The following is a 24,255-nucleotide window of genomic DNA, read 5'->3' on the forward strand; positions in this document are numbered from 1 at the left end:
ATAATAATTTGTAAGTAGCGGTATAAACTCATCTTTTTATAACAATAAACTCACATGTGTTTGTTTGGGTTTGGGGGGTATAGCTCTACAACTTTTTACCAGCACTCAGAGTGTACTTTCCTGAAAGGCTTAAAAGAATTCATAAAAATACAGAAGAAATGAAACATTTCATTTTGGAAAGAGTAAAGGAGCATCAAAAGATACTGGACCCTAACAACCCTCAAGACTTCATTGACTGCTACCTATCCAAAATGCAGCAGGTAGGGTGAATGGGGGAAGTACTTTGCTCCTCAAGCAAGGCTGATATATCAAGGACTCTTACAGGTAACTCTCTTCAAAGCACAGGAAGGGACCTCTGAGAGTCTCCAGGTATCAACATTTCTTAAGGATGTCATTGGATTTATACTAACTGGGCTTTGATATGACCCTATCCCTTATTTGAACTTGGTAAGGTAAATGGGATTTGAAGAGTTCTGCTTTCTTGGGTGCTGGGCTTCTCATCTGGGCTTTCCCGTTTGGGGCAGGATATTGTATTGGAGAAAGGCAATAGGAATCAATTACAAAACATTTCCTAAGTGCCTACTATGTGCCAGGTACTTTACTAAGTGCTGAAGACACAAAAGAGGAAAAGAGAGCTTACAATCTAATGGCAGAGATAATATGGGAACTAGCACATACACAGTAAGCTCTAAAGAGCAGAACTGGAGTGCAGTGCAGGACTTGGAGTCAGGGAAGCTTGAGTTCAAAGCCAAATTCACACACTTCCTGGGCACATCATATCACCATTGTTTGCCTTAGGTTCCTCATCTATAAAATGGGGACAAAAACATTTATCTCCCATGATAATTATGAGGCCAAAATGATATTTGCAAAGCCTGCTGTTAACTTTAAAACAGAAGCAGGAGATGGCTCACTGGGAAACATTGGGGCTGGTGTCAGGAAGATCTGAGTTCAAATCCAGCCTCAGATAATTCCTACACTCATGACCACAGGCAAGTCATTTAACCTCTGATTTCCTCAAAAAGGATCCACTGGAGAAGGAAAGGCCAACCAGCCCAGTATCTTTGCCAAGAAAAAATAATGGGTTCAGGAAGGATAAGACATGGCGGAAGTCACTGAATAACAAGAGATAACAAACCCTAAATCCTTATATAAATGCTAGGTATTACTTTAAATGCTAGCTAAAACTAGCTTCCATAAAAGCACTCAACATTAATTAATTTCAGGAAGAGGGCAGCCTTTGTACAAGGAACAATCATTTTGGGAGTGCTGAACAGGCAGTCCTCTTTCTCATTGAATCTGAACTTTCCAAGTAACTCCTATCAATGGGGGAGGAGGGTGTAGGAGGGAAGAACAGAAAGTAAATTTCTTTGCCTCCACCCCCAACCTTGTCATGGCAGTAATCCTTAACTTTTTTCTGTATTCACACCACAATCACCCTAGTTTAGTTCAACATCATCTCTTATCCAGACAATGACAATTCTTTCCTGTCTAGACTCTCAATCCATTCTTCACAAAACTTCAAAGTTAACATACATGAAGTGCAAGACTCACTGGGACACTCCCATGATCGGGAGGCTTTAGGGCTCCTAAGACACAACATAAATTCATGTGTTTGGTTTTTAACTCCCTTCACAATCTTGCTTAAACCTCTTTTTCTAGGATAGTTATCCATTTAGCCCATCACAACTTATATGCTCCCAGGCAAAGTAGCCTCCTTGTTATTCTCTGTACATAATATCCCTTCTTTTTCCTCTTTGCCTTTTCACACTCTGGCCCCTATGCCTGGCATGCAATCACTTACTTTCCTCAACTCTTACCAGCCCTGATATCCTTCCACACTAGCTGATACCTCCTTCAAGCAGCCTTCCCTTATTTTCATGTTGTTGGTGTCCCACCCAAAATTCTCTGAGTATTTATTTTGTACAGATCCCATGTATACTTCTTTTTAAATGTGTTGTATTCCTTCTGGAGAAAGTAAACTCTTACATGTTTGTGACTGCATTATTTTAATTCTTTGTTTATATCCCCACTACCTAGCACTTTGCCTGACAATAAATGATATTTCTTAACTATTTGTTGATTGATTGATTTTATATACTAACAAAAATGTTAAACAGCAAAGAACTAAACATGAGTCATTGAAACATTCACTAGAAACTTTCTTCCAGGTTGATACCAAGATTCCTTTAACCTCCTCCCCAGAAATATTGCCACTTTTTTCTGTTGCCTCTTTATATTGTTGCCTTTATTTCAGTGGCTCTGAACCAATGGGATATTTTTTAAAAAAATAATGTTGAATTTATTTGAAAGCCTAAGAGTATTGATTACATTGCTTAATATTTTCTCATTAATGTATTTGCCTTATGCTTGTGTGGTTTAAAATTTTCCGTGTCATATACCTGACTCATTTTGAGAATGTTATTAGAAAATGCCTGATGTCCACCATTTTTTCTGTATGTCTATCTTCTATCTATTATTTATTTCCACCCACTCAATGAAGAAAAGATAAACAAAACCCTTGTTAACACATAACCATAATCAAGAAAAATAAATTTCCATATTGGCCATGTGCAAAAATATGTGTCTCCCTTTGCATACTAGTCCACCAACTCTCTCTTAAGAAGGCAGGTAACATTCCTCATTGCTGGTCCTTAGTACTCACCATTGATAATTGAATGAATATCAGTTGGATATCTTTCAAAATTGTTACATTTTGCAATGTTGATGTCTGTAAGTCAAACTTATTGCATGCATGATTAAGCTCATATTTGCAGGATGAGTTTTTGGTGTATAACCTAATTTTCGTTTATTTTATTAGTGTTGTTTTCCAGTCTCTTCCTTTATTTCTCAAAGTGGAGGAGTAGTCCTGGCCTATTCAAATTTATTTTCCTTGATAGGTGAAGGGCTCTGTTTTCATCCTCCCAAATACTTAAGTGTTGAAAAATCTAATATTTGATACTACAGTTCTAATGTGTTAAACTCGATCCTTCTTTCTGTTGGATAGTCTCTGAATTCTATCAATATACACTTTATCCTCAGTTTTTAGCAATTGTGTATTTTTCATTGTTAAAATCTTATATTCAGGTTATTTCAAATTAATTCTATATTTCTAAGATATAGAAGTTCCTTAAAATATTTCTTCTCCTGTCTTCAAGATTATTTTGGTTTGAGGAGAGCCAATGCTTTCCAATGTTCTTGTCTCTACCTTTTGCATCAAAATTTCTCTATTTTCTAGTACCAAATCTGCTGGTGAAACTCACCTTCAAAGAATCTACAGAGCTTTAGACAAGTTGTTCATCATATGTTCCAAATTGTCTATTTACTATTTCATTTTTGAGACCTGTTATTTTAGGCCACACTTCAGCCTTATGTATTCTTTTAATTCTTTTCTCTTTGTGAAACATTTTAGTAATTATAGCTATAACATTCATAGCATGCTTTAAAAATTTCAAAGCACTTCACAAATATTATTTCACTTGATCAGCACAACAACACGAGGAGATGGATGTTATTATTATCCCCATTTTAGAGATGAAGGAGGCTGAAAGAAGTGAAATGACTCTCTCAGGCTTATAAAGATAGAAATGTTTGAAGCTGGATTTGAACTCAGGTATTCCTGATTCCAACTCCAGCACTTCTTCCATTGTGCCACCCAACTGCCTCTAGGGTGTCTTTCCTTTATTTCTGAGAGTCCTATAATAATGACTGCTTGATTTTCTCATTTATTAGAGTAGCTGTTCTTAATTGTATGGGCTGTATCCATTGTTTTATGTCCTGTTCCAGATTATTTCTCTTTTTCCATCTCCATGAGTTTAGCTGCCAGTTAATTTGAGCAGAAAATGAGCTACTTTGTCTCAGCCTTTTTTTAAAACTATAGACAGCTTCATTTTTGTTCCAGGTAAAATAGTTCCACCATCCACCCTTTTCCATTTTTCCCTCTGTGACCTTGAAAAAAATCATTTCACCTCTCAAGACCACAATAGCCTTTTCTGGATAGTGAGTTTGTTGGGTTAAGTGATCTACAAGGATCTTCCAGTCTCTAAGTCCTAGGAGCTTGCATATTTCAGAGAATTTCACAGAAATTGATAGCTGGAAGGGAGCTCAGCAGTCACCTAACTTTAAGGGCTGTCACAGAAATGGATGAGAATGCTTTTGCTTTCTCTCTTCCAACAGACTGAACTTATAACACTGGTTTGAAAGTACAAAGACACATTTCATTTCCACATGAAGGGGCTAATGGCCAAGACTGGAATGAAATTCTTCATTATGTAGGAAGTTCCCCATCTGTGGAAGGCTTCAAGATGAAGCTGCATGACCACCTAAGGGAGATTTTGAAAAAGAAATTTCTGATCAGTCACAGCTTGTCTGGATGAGGTTCATTTTTCCTTTAAAAATTGAAATTCAGCATTCTCCACTGGGAAAAAAAAATTCTCTTGGTTCCCCATTCTGACAATCTGAAATCCCTTCTTCCTCTTGTTGTTTTACAAAGGTGCTGTCCAGTGTTGGGGTGAAAATTTCAGTATAAGTGGTCACTTCCCAGATCAGTAAGGTTTTAAGTGAATTACTTGATCAGGTCCTCTCCCTACCATACATAACACTGATAATAAGTAGAAACCTGAAAGGGATACAGCTCTCTCCTGTTACATATGAGGAAATTGTGGTCCAAAGAAATTAAATGACTTTCCCATGGACACATATCTATGTCTTATCTGAGGACAAATTCAAATGCAGCTCTTCCTGATTCAAAATCAAGTGCCCTACCCACTGTACCATATTGTTTGAGGGGAAGGAAGTTGCCTGGGAAGGACAAGCCTATGGTTGGGCAGTGGAAGAGTGAAAGCATGGGGAAGATTCTTGTCTCTTGGAGTAGGGAAATGAAGGTGGGGGAGGGCTCCTAGAATGAACTTTATGTACTTCATATGGTCACTAATGGCTTTCCCGGTTGTCTCTCATTACCTCATTTAATTTGTGCCTCTCTTTTAGGAAAAAGATAATCCCCAGTCTGAATTTGACTTGGAGAATCTAATAATAACTGGAGCAAACCTATTTGGTGCAGGAACAGAGACAACCAGCAGCACTCTAAGATATGGCCTGCTGCTCATTCTCAAACATCCTGAGGTCCAAGGTAAGATACAAGAACTGCCATGCTTACAGACCAGGCTTGCTTTCCCAGCTCTGCGTCTTGCTCGGGAGCTGGCCCCACTTTCCCACTTTTTGGATTTGAATTAATCTTACACAGACCAGGAACAGGTCAGAAAATAGTGTATTTAAGAAAATAGGACACTTGAAGAAGAATTTCTAGTTATTTAAGTGTGTGAACATCTGTCATGGGGAATTCAATTCATTTTAGCAAACACGTATATAGCTCCCATTGTGCACCTTCAGCTCTATCCTTAGGATGCAAAGACTCAAAAGAAACATTGCCTTTCCTGAAATGGCTTACATTCTTCCAGGGCTGGTTGTGCTGGATGCAAAGAGTGAGAACTAGGAACTATGGATAGAAATTGAAAATTGACAAATGGAGACTTAATGTAAGGAAAAACTTGCCAACTATTAAAGTACTCCCAAACTCCATTCATCTGCCCTGAAGGTCATGAGTTCTCACTTCCTGGAGGTTCTCCAGCAAAGGATGGATGACCATTTGCTCATTCCTTTAGAAATAGGGCTCCTGTTCAACTACAAATGGCCCTACATGAAAACATGGTATTTCTAGTGCTCAGATTCTATACCTCTGCAGTTTAGGATATTGAGAGAGAAGCTGAGATATGTACATGTTGAATGGTTTAAATCAACATGATAATACCATCACCGGCACTGTGAAATTCAAATGGAGACATCTACTTTCTTTTACAATAATGGGTGGCATCAACATAAAATGTGTAAGGTTTTCAAATCACTTGACATATATAATTTCATTTGATGCCATGCAAGGAAGGGGAAGTTATTATTTCCATTTTACAAACCGTAGGATAATAGATTTAGAAGTGTAGGGAACCTTAGGAGACAGATAACTTTTTATGGCCATTTTTCAGAGGAGAAAAATGAAGCTCACATAGGTCACATGACTTGCCTGAGTTTAAACAGATAGTGTCAAATGAGGAACATAAACACATTTCTTCATGATGCCTATCCAGTAAGCCACAGACAATAATCTCATTGCTGCTGCAGAAGCCTTTGCCTCCTTGCCTGAGTAGAAGGAGGACACTGAGCCCATCTGAGAATCATCCTAGGTCATATCCTCATGCACATACTTCACACAGGCTCTGGTGGGCATTCCCAGGAGACTGGGAAGTGCAATGCTTATTCCTGTTTTTGTCCCTGCAGCAAAAGTTCATGAGGAAATTGATCGTGTGATTGGACCTAATCGAGTTCCTTCCATAATGGACAGACAAGATATGCCCTATATGGATGCTGTGGTGCATGAAATGCAAAGATTCATTGACCTTGTACCTCTCAACCTGCCCCGTGAAATGGCCCAGGACACCCAGTTCCGACAGTATGTCCTCCCAAAGGTCAGCACTCCTGGGAGAATGAGATCTCATGTTGGAAGAGATCTTAAACATCATCTGATCCAGGGATTTCATTTTAGACATGAGAAAGTGGAATCCCATTTTCATTATCTCATGGAAATTTCTCCTGAAAGCAGTCTTTTGTTACATACAGCTAACTTGGATGTGGTGTTGAATGAAGACTGAGAGGAAGGTGCATACTTGGTTTTCCCTGTTTCTCATTCACTACAGGAATACTTTGGAAAGAAAATGTGCAGGGAAAATAAGAGGGTGAAATTGCTCGTTGGAAAATTTTGTTTATGCCAACACCTTTTACTAAACAGTGAAGTAGATTGTTTAGATACTATTTTCTGTCCCATTGTGCAGGAGACAATGAGTCTCAGGTCTAATGATTTGACCAAGGCCATTTAAAAATGTTGGAGTTCAGACTAGAACCTAGTTCCTTGGTCTCCAAAATTCTACTTTCCAAGGGTTATTAAATAAACATTTATTGAATTAATTTGAATTACACTGCCGTTTCCTGGCAATGGTTGAGCAAAACTTTTCTCCCTCAAAGAAAGAAAGGAATATTCCACTAATTTCAAATTTAATATACCCATTAAGTGCCTTTTCAGTTCACATCATTAAGGCTTCAGCAAAAACCTACTGCGGTAAAATTTCTGGGCCAAGTGATACTGGCAGAAGGCAAGATAAGAAGGGTTATCTGACCACTGAGGACTTTGGCTTCTCTTGGAGGGAGCACAAATTATAATCAGAAAAGTCCACCCAAAATATTATTTATTTCCTTCAGATCCATGCTGTGATTTGATTGTTAGAGTGGCTTCCTCCTGAAGAAACTTCTTCAGGAAAAAGCCCCTAGAGGCTTAAGGATTGCCTGGGTCACTGACAATTCATATGTCCTCCCCAGAGTCACACAAGCAGCAGGTGTGCATGTGAATTGTAGACCAAGGAACTGAGGGGAGAGAGAGCACAAAGAGCCCAGAGACTTAGGCAAAGCTTCCTATAGGAGGGCTACCCAAGCCAATCCCTGAAGAAAGCTAGGGATTCCAAAAGGCTGAAGTGAGCAAGGAGGGCCTTACACGTGTGGCACATGGCCATTATAAGGGCATGAAAACTAGATAAGGAGACTTATGGATGGGAATTACCAGTTGGATCAGTTTAGATGGCACCCTAAGGAGGGCATGAAGGGGACAACTATGGGGACATAAAGCAGGAAAACTAGACTGGAGCCTATGTAGATTCTCAATGGTTAGACATCCTAGTCTATATTATACACAATGGAGTGTGCATTTTATACTAGAGTCAATAGGGATTCACTGAAGATTAATGGGCCTGGCATACTATGTATATCACTATAATAACTGATTTTCCTCTGAATTCTTCCCTCTAGGGCACAAAAATCTTCCCCCTGCTCTCCCCAGTCTTGAACAACAGCAAAGAGTTTCCCAACCCTGATCAGTTTGACCCCCAGCACTTCCTGGATCAGAATGGGAAATTCAAGAAAAGTGACCACTTCGTGCCTTTTTCCATTGGTAAAAAGAAAGCCTTCCCATCACTACCTCTCATCCTAGAAGAAGAATCCTATTCCCCCTCCCACTCTCCTATGGCTGAGCCTCCTCCCAGTAGTTCTTCTGAGGACACACTGTTCCACTGTGGCATGTGACCTGCTCTCTTTTCTAGTATTCCCATGGCCTTACTTCTTCTCAGACCTTTCAATAAATGAGCTGAGCTCTTGGCTGGCTCAGCTGCCCCCTTATTTTAGTGGAAGTCTGTCTCCATTGGAAGAGCCACAGCGCATTTTTCTCACCATGAGAAGAATGGTATGAAGAGGGAATTCTTTCTTTCCACTAGTGATCATTAATGACTGGAATACAACTCATAATGATGGTTCTCCCCATTTCTCCCCTTCTACATCCTTCTATTTTACTAATTTTCCTATTATTGTCCTCATCCAATAGTCTGTTCCACTTTGGCCAACACGGATATTCCATGAAAATTTCTAAGCACAATTTTGTTTCTTTCCAGGAAAACGGTCTTGTCTTGGAGAGGGCCTGGCGAGGATGGAGTTGTTTCTGTTCTATACCACAATTCTACAGAATTTCACCCTCAAAGCAGTTGGAGATCCAAATGAAATTAATTTCAAGAATGATCGTGGTGGGTTCTCCAATGCTCCAGGAAATCACCAAATGTGCTTTCTGCCTCGCTAAAGAATAAGACAAAATTGATTTGGCAAATTAGCCTGCTGGTTTCATCATCTGGACTCAATGCTCTCATGATTTGGACAGGAATTCCCTTAAGGGAAAACAATTCTCACCTACTGATTAAAATGGGTCTAATTTTCCAGTGCCATGACAGGCAGAGTTTCTTGTATGTCATTTTGTAATAGGGTCTGCCTTATAAGAGGTCATGCACAACCCTCTCACCAATGTCTCCAGTACTGCTCTAATTCCCACCCTCAAATCTAATTTTTGGGTGTGGAGGGAGATCTCCAAAATATCTTCCCTCCAAGCCCCATTTTTTTGCAATTTTCAAATATCCTCACTGATGATTTATTTTGCATTGTGTAGCTCTTCGTTGTGAATTTGGGGGTATAAGAAACATGGTTATGTTGCTATTCACTCCTGATGTGCAATGTGTGCCTGCACTTCCACACATTGAGGATTTATGACTTCAGAAGCAAAATAGTATTATCGAAGGAGCCCTGACTTTGAGGGTAGGGGACCAGGAACCATTCCTGACTCTAATGCTAACAACTTGCATAGCATTTTATAAGTCACTTCACTACTTATTCACACATCATATTCTTCATCTCCACAACATATGGGTTTCATTCCATGGACCTAAATTTCCCTACTGATTCTCCATCTATGATACTTTGATCAGTGGACATAGTTGATGCACCCACCCATGCTTTAGTGGAACTTTTTCAAAGGTTATATTCAAAGGAGAACTCTCCTTGATAATAGACACAGTAGTGATGGACTTCTCTGCTATTGGCTAGCATGGTCACCACTCTCCATTGATGGAACCATACCTTTCTAGTTCTGTAAAATCTTCTAGTGTTTAGGTTCTTGCCACATAAGAACACCTCCATGCTACAACACAACACAATATGTCAATCTTTCAAGGTTCTATGAGCAGGTCTGAACTGAACTATAACTCAGTAGGTAAATCTGAGAGAATTGCCTAAAGATCTTAGATATCATGAGACTTGACTATGGTCACACAGCTCTAAAGTGTTGTAAGCAGACTTCAGACCTGCATTTTTCAGACCCCAAGTCCAACATTATATCCTCTATAACACACTGCCACCTCTTCCTGTGGCTCAATTTTCTGCACCCACTTTTTCCTTCACTTCCATGTCTCCCTGTTTTCCCAGATCCTCACTCCATCCCTTGACTCACTTTCTTCCTCTCAGAATCTTGCTCCAATGGTGAGCCAGTCCAATCTTAAACTGATCTCTATGTCAAAATACTTTCTTCCATTGCCCTATGAAGATGGGCATTCCTTACCAAATTCCAACAAGGAATTACTCCTACATCTTGCCTTCTCTGTTAGGATTGGCTTGGCAGTGGACACAAAACTCCTTTCTGACTCACTACTTCTCTCCATTCAGCCTCTTTTCTAAGATTTCTCTTTTAAATTTAGGCCTGTCTAATACCTCTCCCTCTCACCAGAAAACTGAACTCAATATTTCACTGAAAAAAATTGAGAATGTCTATTGGTAATTTGTTTTACAATTCTATATTCTAAATCACCTCTCCATCTTCCCCACACACACTTTCTTCCCTTTGTTCCAGTATGGTAGAAGGAGGTGGAGTAACAGCAAATGAAGATAGTATTTCTCCTTACAACTACCCAAACCTCAACTTGGGCCTTAATCACTTCTATTCCTTTCTCCTCTGACAACTTGTGCCTTCTGTCCTCCCTTGTCTTTTCCTAATTTTTAATCTCTCCATGTCCACTGTGTCCTTCCCTACTGCTTGCAATCATGTGTAAATCTCCCTCATTCTTAAAACAAAATAAAAACTCATCTAATTCCCAGAGATTCCCTGGCTGCTCATTATTGTTTGTGTGTTACTCAGAACTCAGCACTTCAGAGTGACACAGCATGCCGTTTTTGAATATTTGCTGAATTGATAACAGCTCTTCTGGCTCAGTGGAGCAGGATTTGCTTCAGCTTCTGGGAGGCACAGGGCATTTGTGTACTGAATTAATTGATTTTCATCTTAAAGGTACAATGAGGCTGAGTCACACATGGCCAGCAGGAAAACCACCTGTGAATCCCTCTACATGCTATTTTCAGCCCCCATTATATTGATTATATTGCCTCTCTCTGTCTCTCTGTGTCTCTGTCTCTCTGTCTGTCTGCTTCTCTCTGTCTCTGTCTGTCTCTGTCTCTGTCTCTGTCTCTGTCTCTCTCCTCCCTTTCACAGTCAGCTTCCTAGAAAAACGATCTATCTATTGGCCTCTACTTTCCTGCCTCCTACTTCATTCCCCCACTCCCAATCTGGCTTCCACTTTCATTACCCAAAAGACACTGCTCTTTCTGAGATTAAAGTGTCTTTTAGTTGAAAAATTATGTTGTCTTTTATCAGTCTTCATTTTTGGTTTCTGTGAAACCTTTGATATTATTGACCACACTCTCCTTCTGGTTCTGTATTTCTCCTCCCTGGATTTTCTTGAGCTTGTCCTTCATTATAGTTCTCTTCCTCCTCCCTGTCTGGCTACATGGTGGCCAAGATCACTTGAAAGGGAAGACTCTGCTCTGTGGACTAGTTTAGAGCTTTATGGCCAGTAAGAGTCAGGGATGAGTAGGAGCAGTAGCAATGACAAAAATTCCTTTAGAAGTACTTGGTAGGCTGCAGGCCAAGATGGCGGCTGGTAAGCACGGACTAGAGTGAGCTCCGTACCCGAGTCCCTCCAAAAACCTATAAAAATGGCTCTGAACCAATTCTAGAACGGCAGAACCCACAGAACAGCAGAGGGAAGCAGGGCTCCAGCCCAGGACAGCCCGGATGGTCTCTGGGCAAGCTCTATTCCACACGGAGCTGGGAGCTGGGAGCTGGGAGCTGGGAACGGAGTGGAGCAGAGCCCAGCCTGAGCGGCGTGGACGATCCAGACCGGAAGCCGGGCGGAGGGGGCCCTAGCGCCCTGAATACGTGAGCAGTTACCAGACCCCTCGACCCACAAACACCAAAGACTGCGGAGAAGGTTAGTGGGAAAAGCTGCGGGAGTGGAAGGAGTTCACGGTTCGGCTTCCAGCCCCGGGGGCAGCGGAGGTGGGGCAGCTACAGCTGTTGTTACTTCCGGCTCCAGGCCCACCTGGTGGGGGGAATTAAGTGGCGGATCACAGCAGGGGTGCACAGCCTGCCGAAGATCTGAGCCCAGTCTGGACTGGGGGTCCTTGGGGAAGGAGGAGTGCGGCTCTGACAGAACTGGCACCTCCCCCCCAAACATAGAACATAGAACTCTGTAATCTACAAGCAGTCATACCCCACTGAAAAGCTCAAGGGTCAAGTTAGTTGGTTGGGAATATGGCCAGGACGCGAAAACGCGCCCAGATTCAGTCTCAGACTTTGGATTCTTTCTTTGGTGACAAAGAAGACCAAAACATACAGCCTAAAGAAGACAGCAAAGTCATAGAGCCTACAACCAAAGCCTCCAAGAAAAACATGAACTGGCCCCAGACCATAGAAGAACTCAAAAAGGATTTGGAAAAGCAAGTTAGAGAAGTAGAGGAAAAATTGGGAAGAGAAATAAGAAGGATGCGAGAAAACCATGAAAAACAAGTCAATGACTTGCTAAAGGAGACCCAAAAAAATACTGAAAAATACACTGAAGAAAACAACACCTTACAAAATAGATTAACTCAAATGGCAAAAGAGCTCCAAAAAGCCAATGAGGAGAAGAATTCCTTGAAAGGCAGAATTACCCAAATGGAAAAGGAGGTCCAAAAGACCACTGAAGAAAATACTACTTTAAAAATTAGATTGGAGCAAGTGGAAGCTAGTGACTTTATGAGAAATCAGGATATTATAAAACAGAACCAGAGGAATGAAAAAATGGAAGACAATGTGAAATATCTCCTTGGAAAAACCACTGACCTGGAAAATAGATCCAGGAGAGATAATTTAAAAATTATTGGACTACCTGAAAGCCATGATCAAAAAAAGAGCCTAGATACCATCTTTCAGGAAATTATCAAGGAGAACTGCCCTGATATTCTAGAGCCACAGGGCAAAATAGAAATTGAAAGAATCCATCGATCGCCTCCGCAAATAGATCCCAAAAAGAAATCTCCTAGGAATATTGTTGCCAAATTCCAGAGCTCCCAGATCAAGGAGAAAATACTGCAAGCAGCCAGAAAGAAACAATTTGAATATTGTGGAAACCCAATCAGAATAACCCAAGACCTGGCAGCTTCTACATTAAGAGATCGAAGGGCGTGGAATGCGATATTCCGGAGGTCAATGGAGCTAGGATTAAAACCTAGAATCACCTACCCAGCAAAACTGAGTATCATGTTCCAAGGCAAAATATGGACTTTCAATAAAATGGAGGACTTTCAAGCTTTCTCAGTGAAAAGACCAGAACTGAATAGAAAATTTGACTTTCAAACACAAGAATCAAGAGAAGCATGAAAAGGTAATCAAGAAATGGAAATTGCAAGGGACTTACTAAAGTTGAACTGTTTTGTTTACATTCCTACATGGAAAGATGATGAGTGTGATTCATGAGACCTCAGTATTAGGGTAGTTGAAGGGAATATGCATATATATATATATGCATATATATATGTTTATGTATATATATAAGTGAATGTGCATGTATGCATGTATCTATGTGTATATGTATGTATGTGTATGTATGTGTATATATATATATATGTAAAAGAAAGAGAGCAGACACAGGGTGAGTTGAGGATGAAGGGAAGATAGCTAAAAGAAATAAAATGAAATTAAGGGATGAGAGAGTAACTTACTGAGAGAGGGAGATAGGGAGAGATAGAATGGGGTGGATTATCTCCCATAAAGGTGGCAAGAGGAAGCAGTTCTAGGAGAGGAGGGGAGTGGGCAGGTGAGGGGGGAATGAGTGAACCTTGCTCTCATCAGATTTGGCCTGAGGGGGAATACCATACATACTCAGTTGGGTATCTTACCCCACAGGAAAGAAGAGGGAGGAAGATAAAAAAAAAATAAAAGGCAGGGGGATGATGGAGTGGAGGGCAGATGGGGGTGGAGGTAATCAAAACAAACACTTTGGAAAGGGGACAGGGTCAAGGAAGAAAATTCAATAAAGCAGGATGGGTTGGGAAGGAGCAAAATGTAGTTAGCCTTTCACAACATGAATATTGTGGAAGGGTTATACATAATAATACATGTGTGGCCTAGGTTGAATTGCTCAACTTCTTAGGGAGGGTGGGTGGGAAGGGAAGAGGGAAGGGAATTTGGAACTCAAAGTTTTAAAATCAGATGTTCAAAAACAAAAAAAACTTTTTGTATGCAACTAAAAAATAAGATACACAGGCAATGGGGCGTAGAAATTTATCTTGCCCTACAAGAAAGGAAGGGAAAAGGGGATGAGAGGGGAGGGGGGTGATAGAGGGGAGGGCTGACCGGGGAACAGGGCAACCAGAATATACGCCATCTTGGAGTGGGGGGGGAGGGCAGAAATGGGGAGAAAATTTGTAATTCAAACTGTTGTGAAAATCAATGCTGAAAACCAAATATGTTAAATAAATAAATTGCATTAAAAAAATAAATAAAAAAAAAAAAGAAGTACTTGGTAGCTCATAGCAACAGTTAGATCCATAATTAGCAATTCTGACAGCAGGGAAAGAAACACTAAGTGACTTCAAAGGCACTTTGAATTCATCAGGACATTGCACTGTATTTAGGAGACAGAGACCCTGGGAAACTGCTAAGGAAACTGCTGGGTATGTTAGAGATCAAGACCAACCGAGAAAGGAGTTGCAATGGGATAGATTCATTTTGTCAGGGGAGAGAGAGGAGGAAGACACCCAGCTGCTGCATGGCCAGTTAGCCATTTATTCTTCTGCACTAGGCTCTAAGAGCCATTATTTCTACTGCTTGAGAGAATACAAATGTTCTCCTCACCCTCTTAGTGTTAGAGCCCTAGAACAAAGCCCTGCCTGCCTCACCATAGCTACAACATATCTGCTCTGTTTGTTACTATCTCGTGGAAGATATTAAAGCCAGTGGGTTCTAAAAGCAGACTGGCATCACTTGTCAGACTTTCCAAGGTCATCTCTCCCAATACCGCTAAGATGCAATCTTTCTCTACAGCTGTGACCATCCCCATGTGATGTCCAGGAAAAGACTAGTGACTGGAAACTGAAGATACTTTTTCAAAATCTAATTTCCCTAATTTTCAATTCACCAACTCCAGCGCCCCTTTTGAAAAGCCCTTATCATAATCAGAAAATGACATACGCACAAAATTACTGAGAAAACTGAATACCAATATGCCTTCCCTCCCCAGCATAAATAATCAAGAATGTTCCATAAGACACCACATGTTCCAAAGGATCCATGATCTAAATATTCAAACATGAGAAAAGATGAAAATGAAATGTTAGCTCTATTAAAAATGTGGAGAGTATTAAAAAAGCTATCAAAATGTTCCTAAACATTGAAATCTGGTCTGTATCTTATAATTTTAGACCATGTTGCTTGGGTTGCTAAGAGGTTAAGTGACTTAGCCAGGGCCACATAGACACGATATAAATCCTTGTCCCTCATGGCTCCAAGGCTGACTTTTCCTACTGTATTATGCTGCCTCCTATAGTACTTCACCCTCCTGCCTGAATCCTCCTTAGTTTCCTTTGCTGGATCTTCACCTAGGTCATCCCTGTCAACCATCACTGTCCCCTAAACTCTGTTCTCAGCCCTCTTCTATTGTCTATAGAAGGAGCTCTTAACCTGAGGTCCAAGGGCCAATGAAGAAGGTCTAGGGATAGATTTCAGGGTGTTTGTGGACCTGTTTCTGTACAATTTTACAATGCCAACAGAATATTGGACATATTTCAACCTGGATGTCCCAAAGACATCTCAAACTCAACATGTTCAAAACAGAAATAAGTTTTTCCTCTAACTTTTCCTTCTTCTGAACTTCCCTATTAATATCTGAGATACCCACAATCCTTTTAGTACCAAGGCTTGCCGTCTCAGTGCCATCCTCCACTCCTCTCTCCTACTTATCCCCAATAGCCAATTTCTTGCTGAGTCATATTTTTTCTACCTTCATAACATATATTATATACATCTCCTCCATTCCACTTGCAGCTACCATTCTGGTTTAGGCCTTCCTTGGATCATGTCTGATATCATGAAGTAGCCTTATAATTGTTCTCTGTGAGTTACATTTCTCCTCACTTCAATACATGTTGCCAAACTCAACTGCCAAATAGGTTTCCTAAATCACAAGTCTGATCATGCTTATAAGACTCCCCAATCATTTCCTATTACTTCTGGGATCAAATACAAAATGCTTTTTTGACTTTTAAGGTCAATTACTAACTAAGATCTTCCTACATTTCCAGTTTTTGTCACATTTCACTCCTCCCCATGCACTTGGAAAATCAGTCAATAAACATTTCTTAAGCCCCTACTATGTGTCATGGTCTGCACTAAGTGCTGAAGATACAAAAGATTATAAAAGCTAGTCCCACCCTTACCTAGAAAAGCCTTTACACACACACACACACACACACACACACACACACACACACATGCACACACACACACACACACACACACACACACGCATACACACACACACACACACACACAATATTTTCTTTCTTTTCCTTCATATTTTTTTCAAGAGCCTGGGACTATTTACTTTTGTCCTGTGCACTTTTCATTTTTGATTTCTTGAAATATAATTCTGGGAAAACAGAATTTGCAAAAGCCCTTCATGTTTCAAAAGGAGCTACTTGACTATTGTCTTGACCTTTGTCTTGCCACTAGACTCAAGTTCTGGAAATATAGCTATGTGAACCTGATCCCAGCATCAGAAGAAGGATTTTGTACTGTCCTTTAGTCCAGTTTTGAAACCTGAATGGAAAAACCAGAACAGGTATCCTAAATCTATGGGGAAACATTCACTTCAAACCTGTGCAACCAACCAATGGGCTAGCAGTGACTAAGTGGAACAGCAGTCTACTGAAACTCCCAAGCACACACAGAGCCACTGACCCATTCCTGAGACAAGAACTTGTAGTGGTCAGACCTCACTCTGGATCACATCACTTTGGGAGCAGTGAAAACTATTAGGCCCCCAGATTGAGCTGTGAAATAGCAATGGAACATAAAGGAATAGAAGCTCAGATTACACATCTCCCTTCCTGCAGCAGAGAGCAGAGTCCAGCACTAATATGAAATACATAGTGGAGAAGTAGCTTGAAGAACGAGCAAACTCAAAAGAACCCAAAGATAAAGAGCTAACACATTGACAGGGAAGCTGAAAACAGAAATAGAGAAGAAAATAATGAATTGAATACAACTACAAAGACTAAAAAAAAATAAACAACACCATGTAGCTTGCACACAGGCCTAACAGGGCTTCTTAGAAAAATCAAGACAAGAATTAAGAGAGGGCTAAGACAGGATAGTGTAAGCCAGATGAGATATATTGGAGAAATAAAAGGAAAAGATAAGTGTAAAAAGAAGTACAAATATTACTGCAGGAAAAAACTTCTTGGAAATTGGAATTGGCCAAATGGCTCCATTACACATGAAGAAACAATGAAACAAAGTAATAATTCCAAAAAATGAGGGTTAATACACAAAAAAATGGGAGATCAAAATATATCTGGAGATGTTTCTCTTGTTTTCCATGCCACTGATGTGTTTTGATTCTCCTGCTACATATCTAGCTGCTTTTTCTAAATCTGCATTACTGCATTATATATCTCTTTTGTATGTATTTTATTTAATATTTCAGTTGTCAACATTAATTTCCACAAGATTTTGATTTACAAATTTTCCCCCCATTTCTACCCTCCTCCCAATTCCAAGATGGCATATATTCTGATTGCCTCATTCCCCTGTCAGTCCTCCCCTCTTTCACACAACCCACCCCCCATCCTCTTTCCCCGTACTTTCTTTTGGGTAGGATAGATTTCTATGCCCCATTCCCTATATATAAAGTTTCACAGCTGTATGCAAAAAATATTTTTAAGCATCTGCTTTTAAAACTTTAAGTTCCAAATTCTCTCCCCTCTTCCCTTCCCACCCACCCTCCCTAGGAAGGCAAGCAATTCAACATAGATCACACATGTATCATTATGCCAAACACTTAGACAATGCTCATGTTGTGAAAGGCTAACTATATTTCCTTCCATCCTATGCTGTCCCACTTTATTCAGTTGTCTCCCTTGACTCTGTCCCTTTCAAATGTGTTTGCTTTGGATTACATCCTCCCCCTATCTGCCCTGCCTTCTATCATCCACCCTTTTTATCCCCTTTGCCTTACATTCCTGTGGAGTAAGATACCCAACTGCATGTGTATGTTATTCCATCCTCAAGTTGTATCCTATCAGAGTAAGATTCGCTCATTCCCCCTCACCTGCCTCTTCTTCCCTTCCAACAAAACTGCTTTTTCTTGTCACTTTTATATGAGATAATTTAAGCCATTCTATTCCTCCCTTTCTCCCTCTCTCAATATATTCCTCTTTCACCCCTTAAATTTATTTCATTTTTTAAATATATCATCCTTTCATATTCAACGCATCCTGTGCCTTCTGTCTATATTCCCTTCAGCTCCCCTGGTATTGAGAAAGGTCTCATGAATTACACACATCACCTTTCCATGTAGGAAAGCTCTTGTCTTTTCATTGAGAAAGCTTGAAAGTACTCTATTTTCTTGAAAATCCATATTTTGCCTTGAAGCATTATACTCAGTTTTGCTGGGTAGGTGATTCTTGGGTTTCATCCTAGCTCCATTGACCTCTGGAATATCTCATTCCAAGCCCTTCTATCCCTTAATGTAGAAGCTGCTAGGTCTTGGATTATTCTGATTGTGTTTCCACAGTACTCAAATTGTTTCTTTCTGGCTGCTTGCAGTATTTTCTCCTTGACCTGGAAATCTGGAATTTGGTGACAATATTCCTAGGAGTTTTCTTTTTGGGTTCTTTTTCAAGAGGCGATTGGTGGATTCTTTCAATTTCTATTTTACCCTTTGGTTCTAGAATATCAAAGCAGTTTTCCTTGATAATTTCTTGAAAAATGATATTTAGGCTCTTTTTTTGATCATGGCTTTCAGGTAGTCCAATAATTTTTAAATTACCTCTCCTGGATCTATTTTCTGGGTCAATGGTTTTTCCAGTGAGATGTTTCACATTGTCTTCCACTTTTTAATTCTTTTGATTCTGTTTTATAATATCTTGATTTCCCATGAAGTCACTAGCCTCCACTTGCTGCAGTCTAATTTTTAAGGTAGTATTTTCTTCAGTGGTCTTTTGGACCTCCTTTTCCATTTGGGTAATTCTGCCTTTCAATGCATTCTTCTCCTCTTTGGGTTTTTGGAGCTCTTTTGCCATTTGAGTTAGTCTATTTTTTAAAGTGTTGCTTTCTTCAATATTTTTTCAGTATTTTTTTGGGGGGTCTCCAAAGACATTGACTTCTTTTTCATGGTTTTCCTGCATCATTCTCATTTATCTTCCCAATTTTTCCTCTACTTCTCTAACTTGCTTTTCTGAATCCTTTTTGAGCTCTTCCATGGCCTGAGACCAGTTCATGTTTTTCTTGGAGGCTTTTGGTGTAGGCTCTTTGACTTTGTTGACTTCTTCTGGATGTATGTTTTGGTCTTCTTTGTCACCAAAGAAAGATTCCAAAGTCTGAGACTGAATCTGAGTGTGTTTTCATTGCCTGGCCATGTTCCCAGCAAACTTAGTTGACTCTTGAGTTTTTCATTGAGGTATGACTGCTTGTAGAGCAAAGAGTACTTTGCTCCAAGCTTGAGGGGATGCGCTGTTGATTTCAGAGCTCTTTCTATACAGACAGCTCTGCCACACCAGCACTCCTCCTTCCACATGAACCACCAACCCAGACCTGATGCAAATCTTAAACAAGCTCTGCACTCCTGCTCTGATCTGCCACTTAATTCCTCCCACCAGGTGGGCCTGGGGCTGGAAGTAAATGCAGCTGTAGTTCTGTAGCTGCACCACCCCCGCTGCCCCTAGGGCAGTGGCCGAACTGCGAACTCTGTCCCCTGCTGCTTTTCCCACTAACCTTCTCTGTTGTCTTTGGTGTTTGTGAGTTGAGAAGTCTGGTAACTGCCACAGCTCACTGATTCAGGGTGCTAGGGCCTGTTCCGCCTGGCTCCCTGTCTGGTTGGTCTTGCCACCGCCCATGCTGAGCTCCGCTCCCCTCCCCTCTGTGTGCGATAGTCCTCATCCAGCGACCATCCAGGCTGTCCTGGGCTGGATCCCTGATTCCCTCTGCTACTTTGTGGGTTCTGTGGTTCTAGAATTTGTTCACAGCCATTTTTATAAGTTTTTGGAGGGACCTGGCAGGGATCTCACTTTCCAGCTGCCATCTTGGCTCCACCCCCCAATTCATATCTTTCTTGGAGGCTTTTGATGTAGGCTCTTTGACTTCATTAAATTCTTCTGGCTGTATGTTTAGATCTTCTTTGTCACCAAAAAAGGAATCTAGAGTTTGAGTTTGAGTCTAAGTTTGAGTCTGAGTTCATTTTCTCTGCCTGTTCATGCTCCCAGCCAAGTACTAGTCCCTTGATCTTTTTGTCAGGATATTACTGCTTGTACAGTAGAGTGTAGTTTTTCCCAAGCGTTAGTGTCCAAGCACTGCTGTTTTCAGAGCTACTTCTACTCCAATGTCACCCCAGGCTCTGTCACAGCAGTGCACCTCCTCCCCCAAGAACTGCCAACCAAGACCTCAATTCAGATCTAAGCAGGGCACAGTAAGAGAATCGGCCTTTGTGCCCACACTGCGCTCCTTGCATTCCCTCTCTGATCTGCTGCCAGATTCTTTCCACCTTGTGACCCAGGGATGTGGGAAGCTGCTGATACTGCCACTCTGGTGGCAACCTCAGGAGCTTCCTGCTACCGGCACCACCGCACGAACTCCTCCACCCCCAGACACTTCTGAACTTTCTTATTTCTACTAAGTGGACCATTATATTTCTAGGTCATAGTTTCAGTATTCATTACTTTGGTGTCAACTCTTCTCTCACATTCCACATATCTAATATGTCTCCAAATCTTATAATTCTTCCTCTCTAACATCTCTGGCTTCATTTAAGACCCTTCAAATCCCACATTCTGCAAGAAGCCCTTCTTGGTGCTCCTCCTTCCTCCACTCCCCTCTGCTATAGTATCTTTTCCTTTGAGGCTACCTTAAATTTACTCTATATTCACTCTATTATTTGCATGCTCATTTAGGTAAAATGTGGTCTCCTCCATTAGAACAAAAACTTGTTGAAGGTAGGAGACAATTTTGCTCTTTTCTTGTATCTTCAGTATTTAACATAGTACCTGGTACATAGCAGGCCTTTAATAAATGTTTATCAATGAACTGATTAATATTTAGCACCAATAACATGGGAGGCATGGTGCTAGATGCCCAAGTGATAGGGCCAATACCACAACTGTACCTGCCTTAAAAAAGAGCTTACATTAAGAAATTCCAGATTCCCTACAGGGTAAACCCAAGATTCTTGTTCTGGAAATCTAAGCTTATCATATTTTGGCTCAAACCTAACTTCCTAGCCTTATCTCATACTTATTCCCTGCAGACAATCTACGCAACAACCAAACTGGACAGCTCTCCAAGGCCATGTGTTCCATCTATTTTCTGGGTCACTCTTTTTTTTCTAATAAGATATTTCATATTTTCTTATTTTTTTTTAATTTTTCTGATTTGGTTTCATTGTCTTGATTTCTAGTTATTGGCTTCCACTCACCCAATTCAAATTCTTAAGGACTTATTTTCTTCAGAGAGCTTTTTGCACATTTTCCCCCATTTGCCTAATTCTAATTTTTTTTAGCAATTGTCTTTAAACAATTGAAATTTTTGTATCATTAAGAATTTGGCCAATTCTGCTTTGTATTTATTTTTAAGGTTTTATTTTTAGTTTACAAAACTCAGTTCCACAAGTTTTTGGTGCCAAAATTTCTTCCCTTCCCTTCCCTCCCCCCCCCCTCCCCCACAAGATGGTATGGAATCTGATATACATTCTACGTATAACCGCACATTAAACTAATTTATGCAATAATCAAGTTGTAAAGAAGAATTATGACGAATGGAATGAATCATGAGAAAGAAGAAACAAAACAAAAAAAGAAGAGAAAAGAAAGAGAGAGCAAATTGTTTTCCTCAATCTGCATTCAGACTCTGTTGTTCATTCTCTGGATTTAGAGAACTCTTTCCATCATCAATCCTTTGGAGCTGCCTTTCAACCACGTATTGCTGAGAAGAGCCAAGTCTATCAAAGTTAGTCAACATAGAAGCAATATGTCTGTGGTTGTGTGCAATGTTCTCCTGGTTCTGCTCCCCTCACTCAGCATCGTATCATATATGTCTTTCTAAGTTCTTATGAAGTCCGTATCTTCCCCATTTCTTATAGCACAGTAGTATTCCATTACATTCATATACCATAACTTCTTTAGCCATTCCACAGTTGATAGGCATCCCATTGATTTGAAATTCATTGCTAGCACAAAAAGAGCAACTATAAATATTTTTAACATAGAGGTCCCTTTCCCACTTGTGTGATCTCTTTGGGATATAGCCCTAGGAGTGGTATTGCTAGGTCAAAGGGTATTAACATCTTTATAGCCCTTTGGGCATAGTTCCACAGTGCTCTCCGAAATGCCTGGATCTGTTCACAACTCCACCCACAATGTATTAATGTTCCAATTTTCCCACATCCTCTCCAGCATTTATCATTTTCCTGTCTTGTCATGTTAGCTAATCTGACAGGAGAGATGCGGTACCTAAGACTTGTTTTTATTTGCATTTCTCTAATCAATAGTGATTTGGAGCTTTTTTTATATGAATATAGATATGTTTAATTTCTCCCTCTGAAAACTGTCTGTTCTTATGCTTTGATCATTTCTCAATTGGGGAATGACTTGTAATCCTATAAATTTGGCTCAGTTCCCTGAATATTTTAGACACGAGGCCTTTATCAGAGACACTGTTTGTTAAGATGTTCTCCCAATTTTCTACTTCCCTCCTAATATTTGTTTTATTGGCTTTGTTTATACAATTTATTTTCAATATAACATAATGAAAATTATCCATTTTGCATTTTGTAATGCTCTCCATGTCTTGTTGGTTCATTAATTCTTCCCTTTCCTATAAGTCTTACAGGTAAACTATTCCTTGTTCTCCCAAATTGCTTACAGGATCAGCCTTTAATTCTAAATCATGAACCCATTTTGACTTTATTTTGGTATGCAGTACAAGCCATTGGTCTATGTCCAATTTCTGCCCTACCATTTTCCAATTTTCCCAGAAGATTTTGTGAAATAGTGAATTCTTAGCCCAGATGCTGGACTCTTTGGGTTTATCAAAGAGTAGAATTGCTATGGTTGTTTACTTCTGCCACTTGTGTAGCTAACCTATTCCACTGAGCCACCACTCTGTTTCTTAGCCAGAAACAAGTAGTTTTGATCACTCCTGCTTTATAGTACAGTTTCAAACCTGGAATGACTAGGCCACCTTCCCTAGCATTTCTTTTCATTAATTCCCTTGACATTTGGGACCTTTTGTTCTTCCAGTTGAAGCTTTTTATGATTTTATCCAGTTGTGTAGAATAATTTTTGGTAGTTTGATTTGTAGGGTATGGAATAAGTAAATTAATTTGGGTAAAATTATCATTTTTATTATATTAGTTCCACCTAACCATGAGCAAATGGTGTTTTTTTTCATTTATTTAGATCTCTTGCTATTATGCGAAAAGTGTTTTGTAATTACGTTCATATATGCACTGGGTTTGTCTTGGCAAGTAGTCTCCCAAATATTTTACAGTGTCTACAGTAATTTTAAATGGAATTTCTCTTTTTCTGTCTCTTACTGTTGGGCTATGTTCAGAATATATAGGAATGCTGAGGATTTACGTGGGTTTATTTTATATCCTGCAACTTTGCTAAAGTTTTTTTTTTGTTGTTGTTATTTCCAGTAGGTTTTTTTTTATTTGATTCTCTGGGATTCTCTAAGTAAATCATCATATCACCTGCAAAGAGTGATAACTTAGTTTCTTCTTTGCCTATTCTAATTCCTTCAATTTCTTTTTCGTCTCTTATTGCTAAAGATAACATTTCTAGTAACAAATTGAATAATAATAAGGATGATAATGGACATCTTCATTTCACCCCTAATCTTACTGCATGTGGATCTAGCTTATCCCCATTACATATAAGACTTGCTGATGGTTTTAGGTACATGCTCCTTACAATTTTAAGGAAGAATCCATTTATTCCGATGTAATCTTTGCTTTTTAATAGGAATGGATGTTGTATTCTTTCAAAAGCTTTTTCTGCACCTATTTAGATAATCATATATTTTCTGCTAGTTTTGTTGTTGATATGATCAATCATGCTGAAAATTTTCCTAATAGTGAACCAGTCTTGCATTCCTGTAATAAATCCTACTTGGTAATAGAGTATTATTCTCATGATAAGTTGTTGCAATCTTTTTGCTAATAAATTGTTGAATTTTTGGCATCCATATTCATTAGGGAAATTGAT

At 39.8% G+C, this 24,255-nt stretch overlaps 1 protein-coding gene across 1 annotated transcript in view; it reads left to right on the forward strand.

The window, feature by feature from the left end:
• The window catches only part of LOC118828046 (cytochrome P450 2C23-like), a 32,327-nt gene extending 23,608 nt beyond the window's left edge, over nucleotides 1–8,719 (forward strand). The window contains exons 5-9 of the mRNA XM_036734434.1: nucleotides 84–260; nucleotides 4,987–5,128; nucleotides 6,328–6,515; nucleotides 7,903–8,044; nucleotides 8,538–8,719. Coding sequence (XP_036590329.1) covers nucleotides 84–260; nucleotides 4,987–5,128; nucleotides 6,328–6,515; nucleotides 7,903–8,044; nucleotides 8,538–8,719 — 831 coding nt within the window. The remainder of the gene's footprint in view (nucleotides 1–83; nucleotides 261–4,986; nucleotides 5,129–6,327; nucleotides 6,516–7,902; nucleotides 8,045–8,537) is intronic.
• Nucleotides 8,720–24,255: the final 15,536 nt, after the last annotated feature.

This window comes from Trichosurus vulpecula, chromosome 8 (genome assembly GCF_011100635.1).
Source record: "Trichosurus vulpecula isolate mTriVul1 chromosome 8, mTriVul1.pri, whole genome shotgun sequence".
Taxonomy (NCBI): Eukaryota; Metazoa; Chordata; class Mammalia; order Diprotodontia; family Phalangeridae; genus Trichosurus; species Trichosurus vulpecula.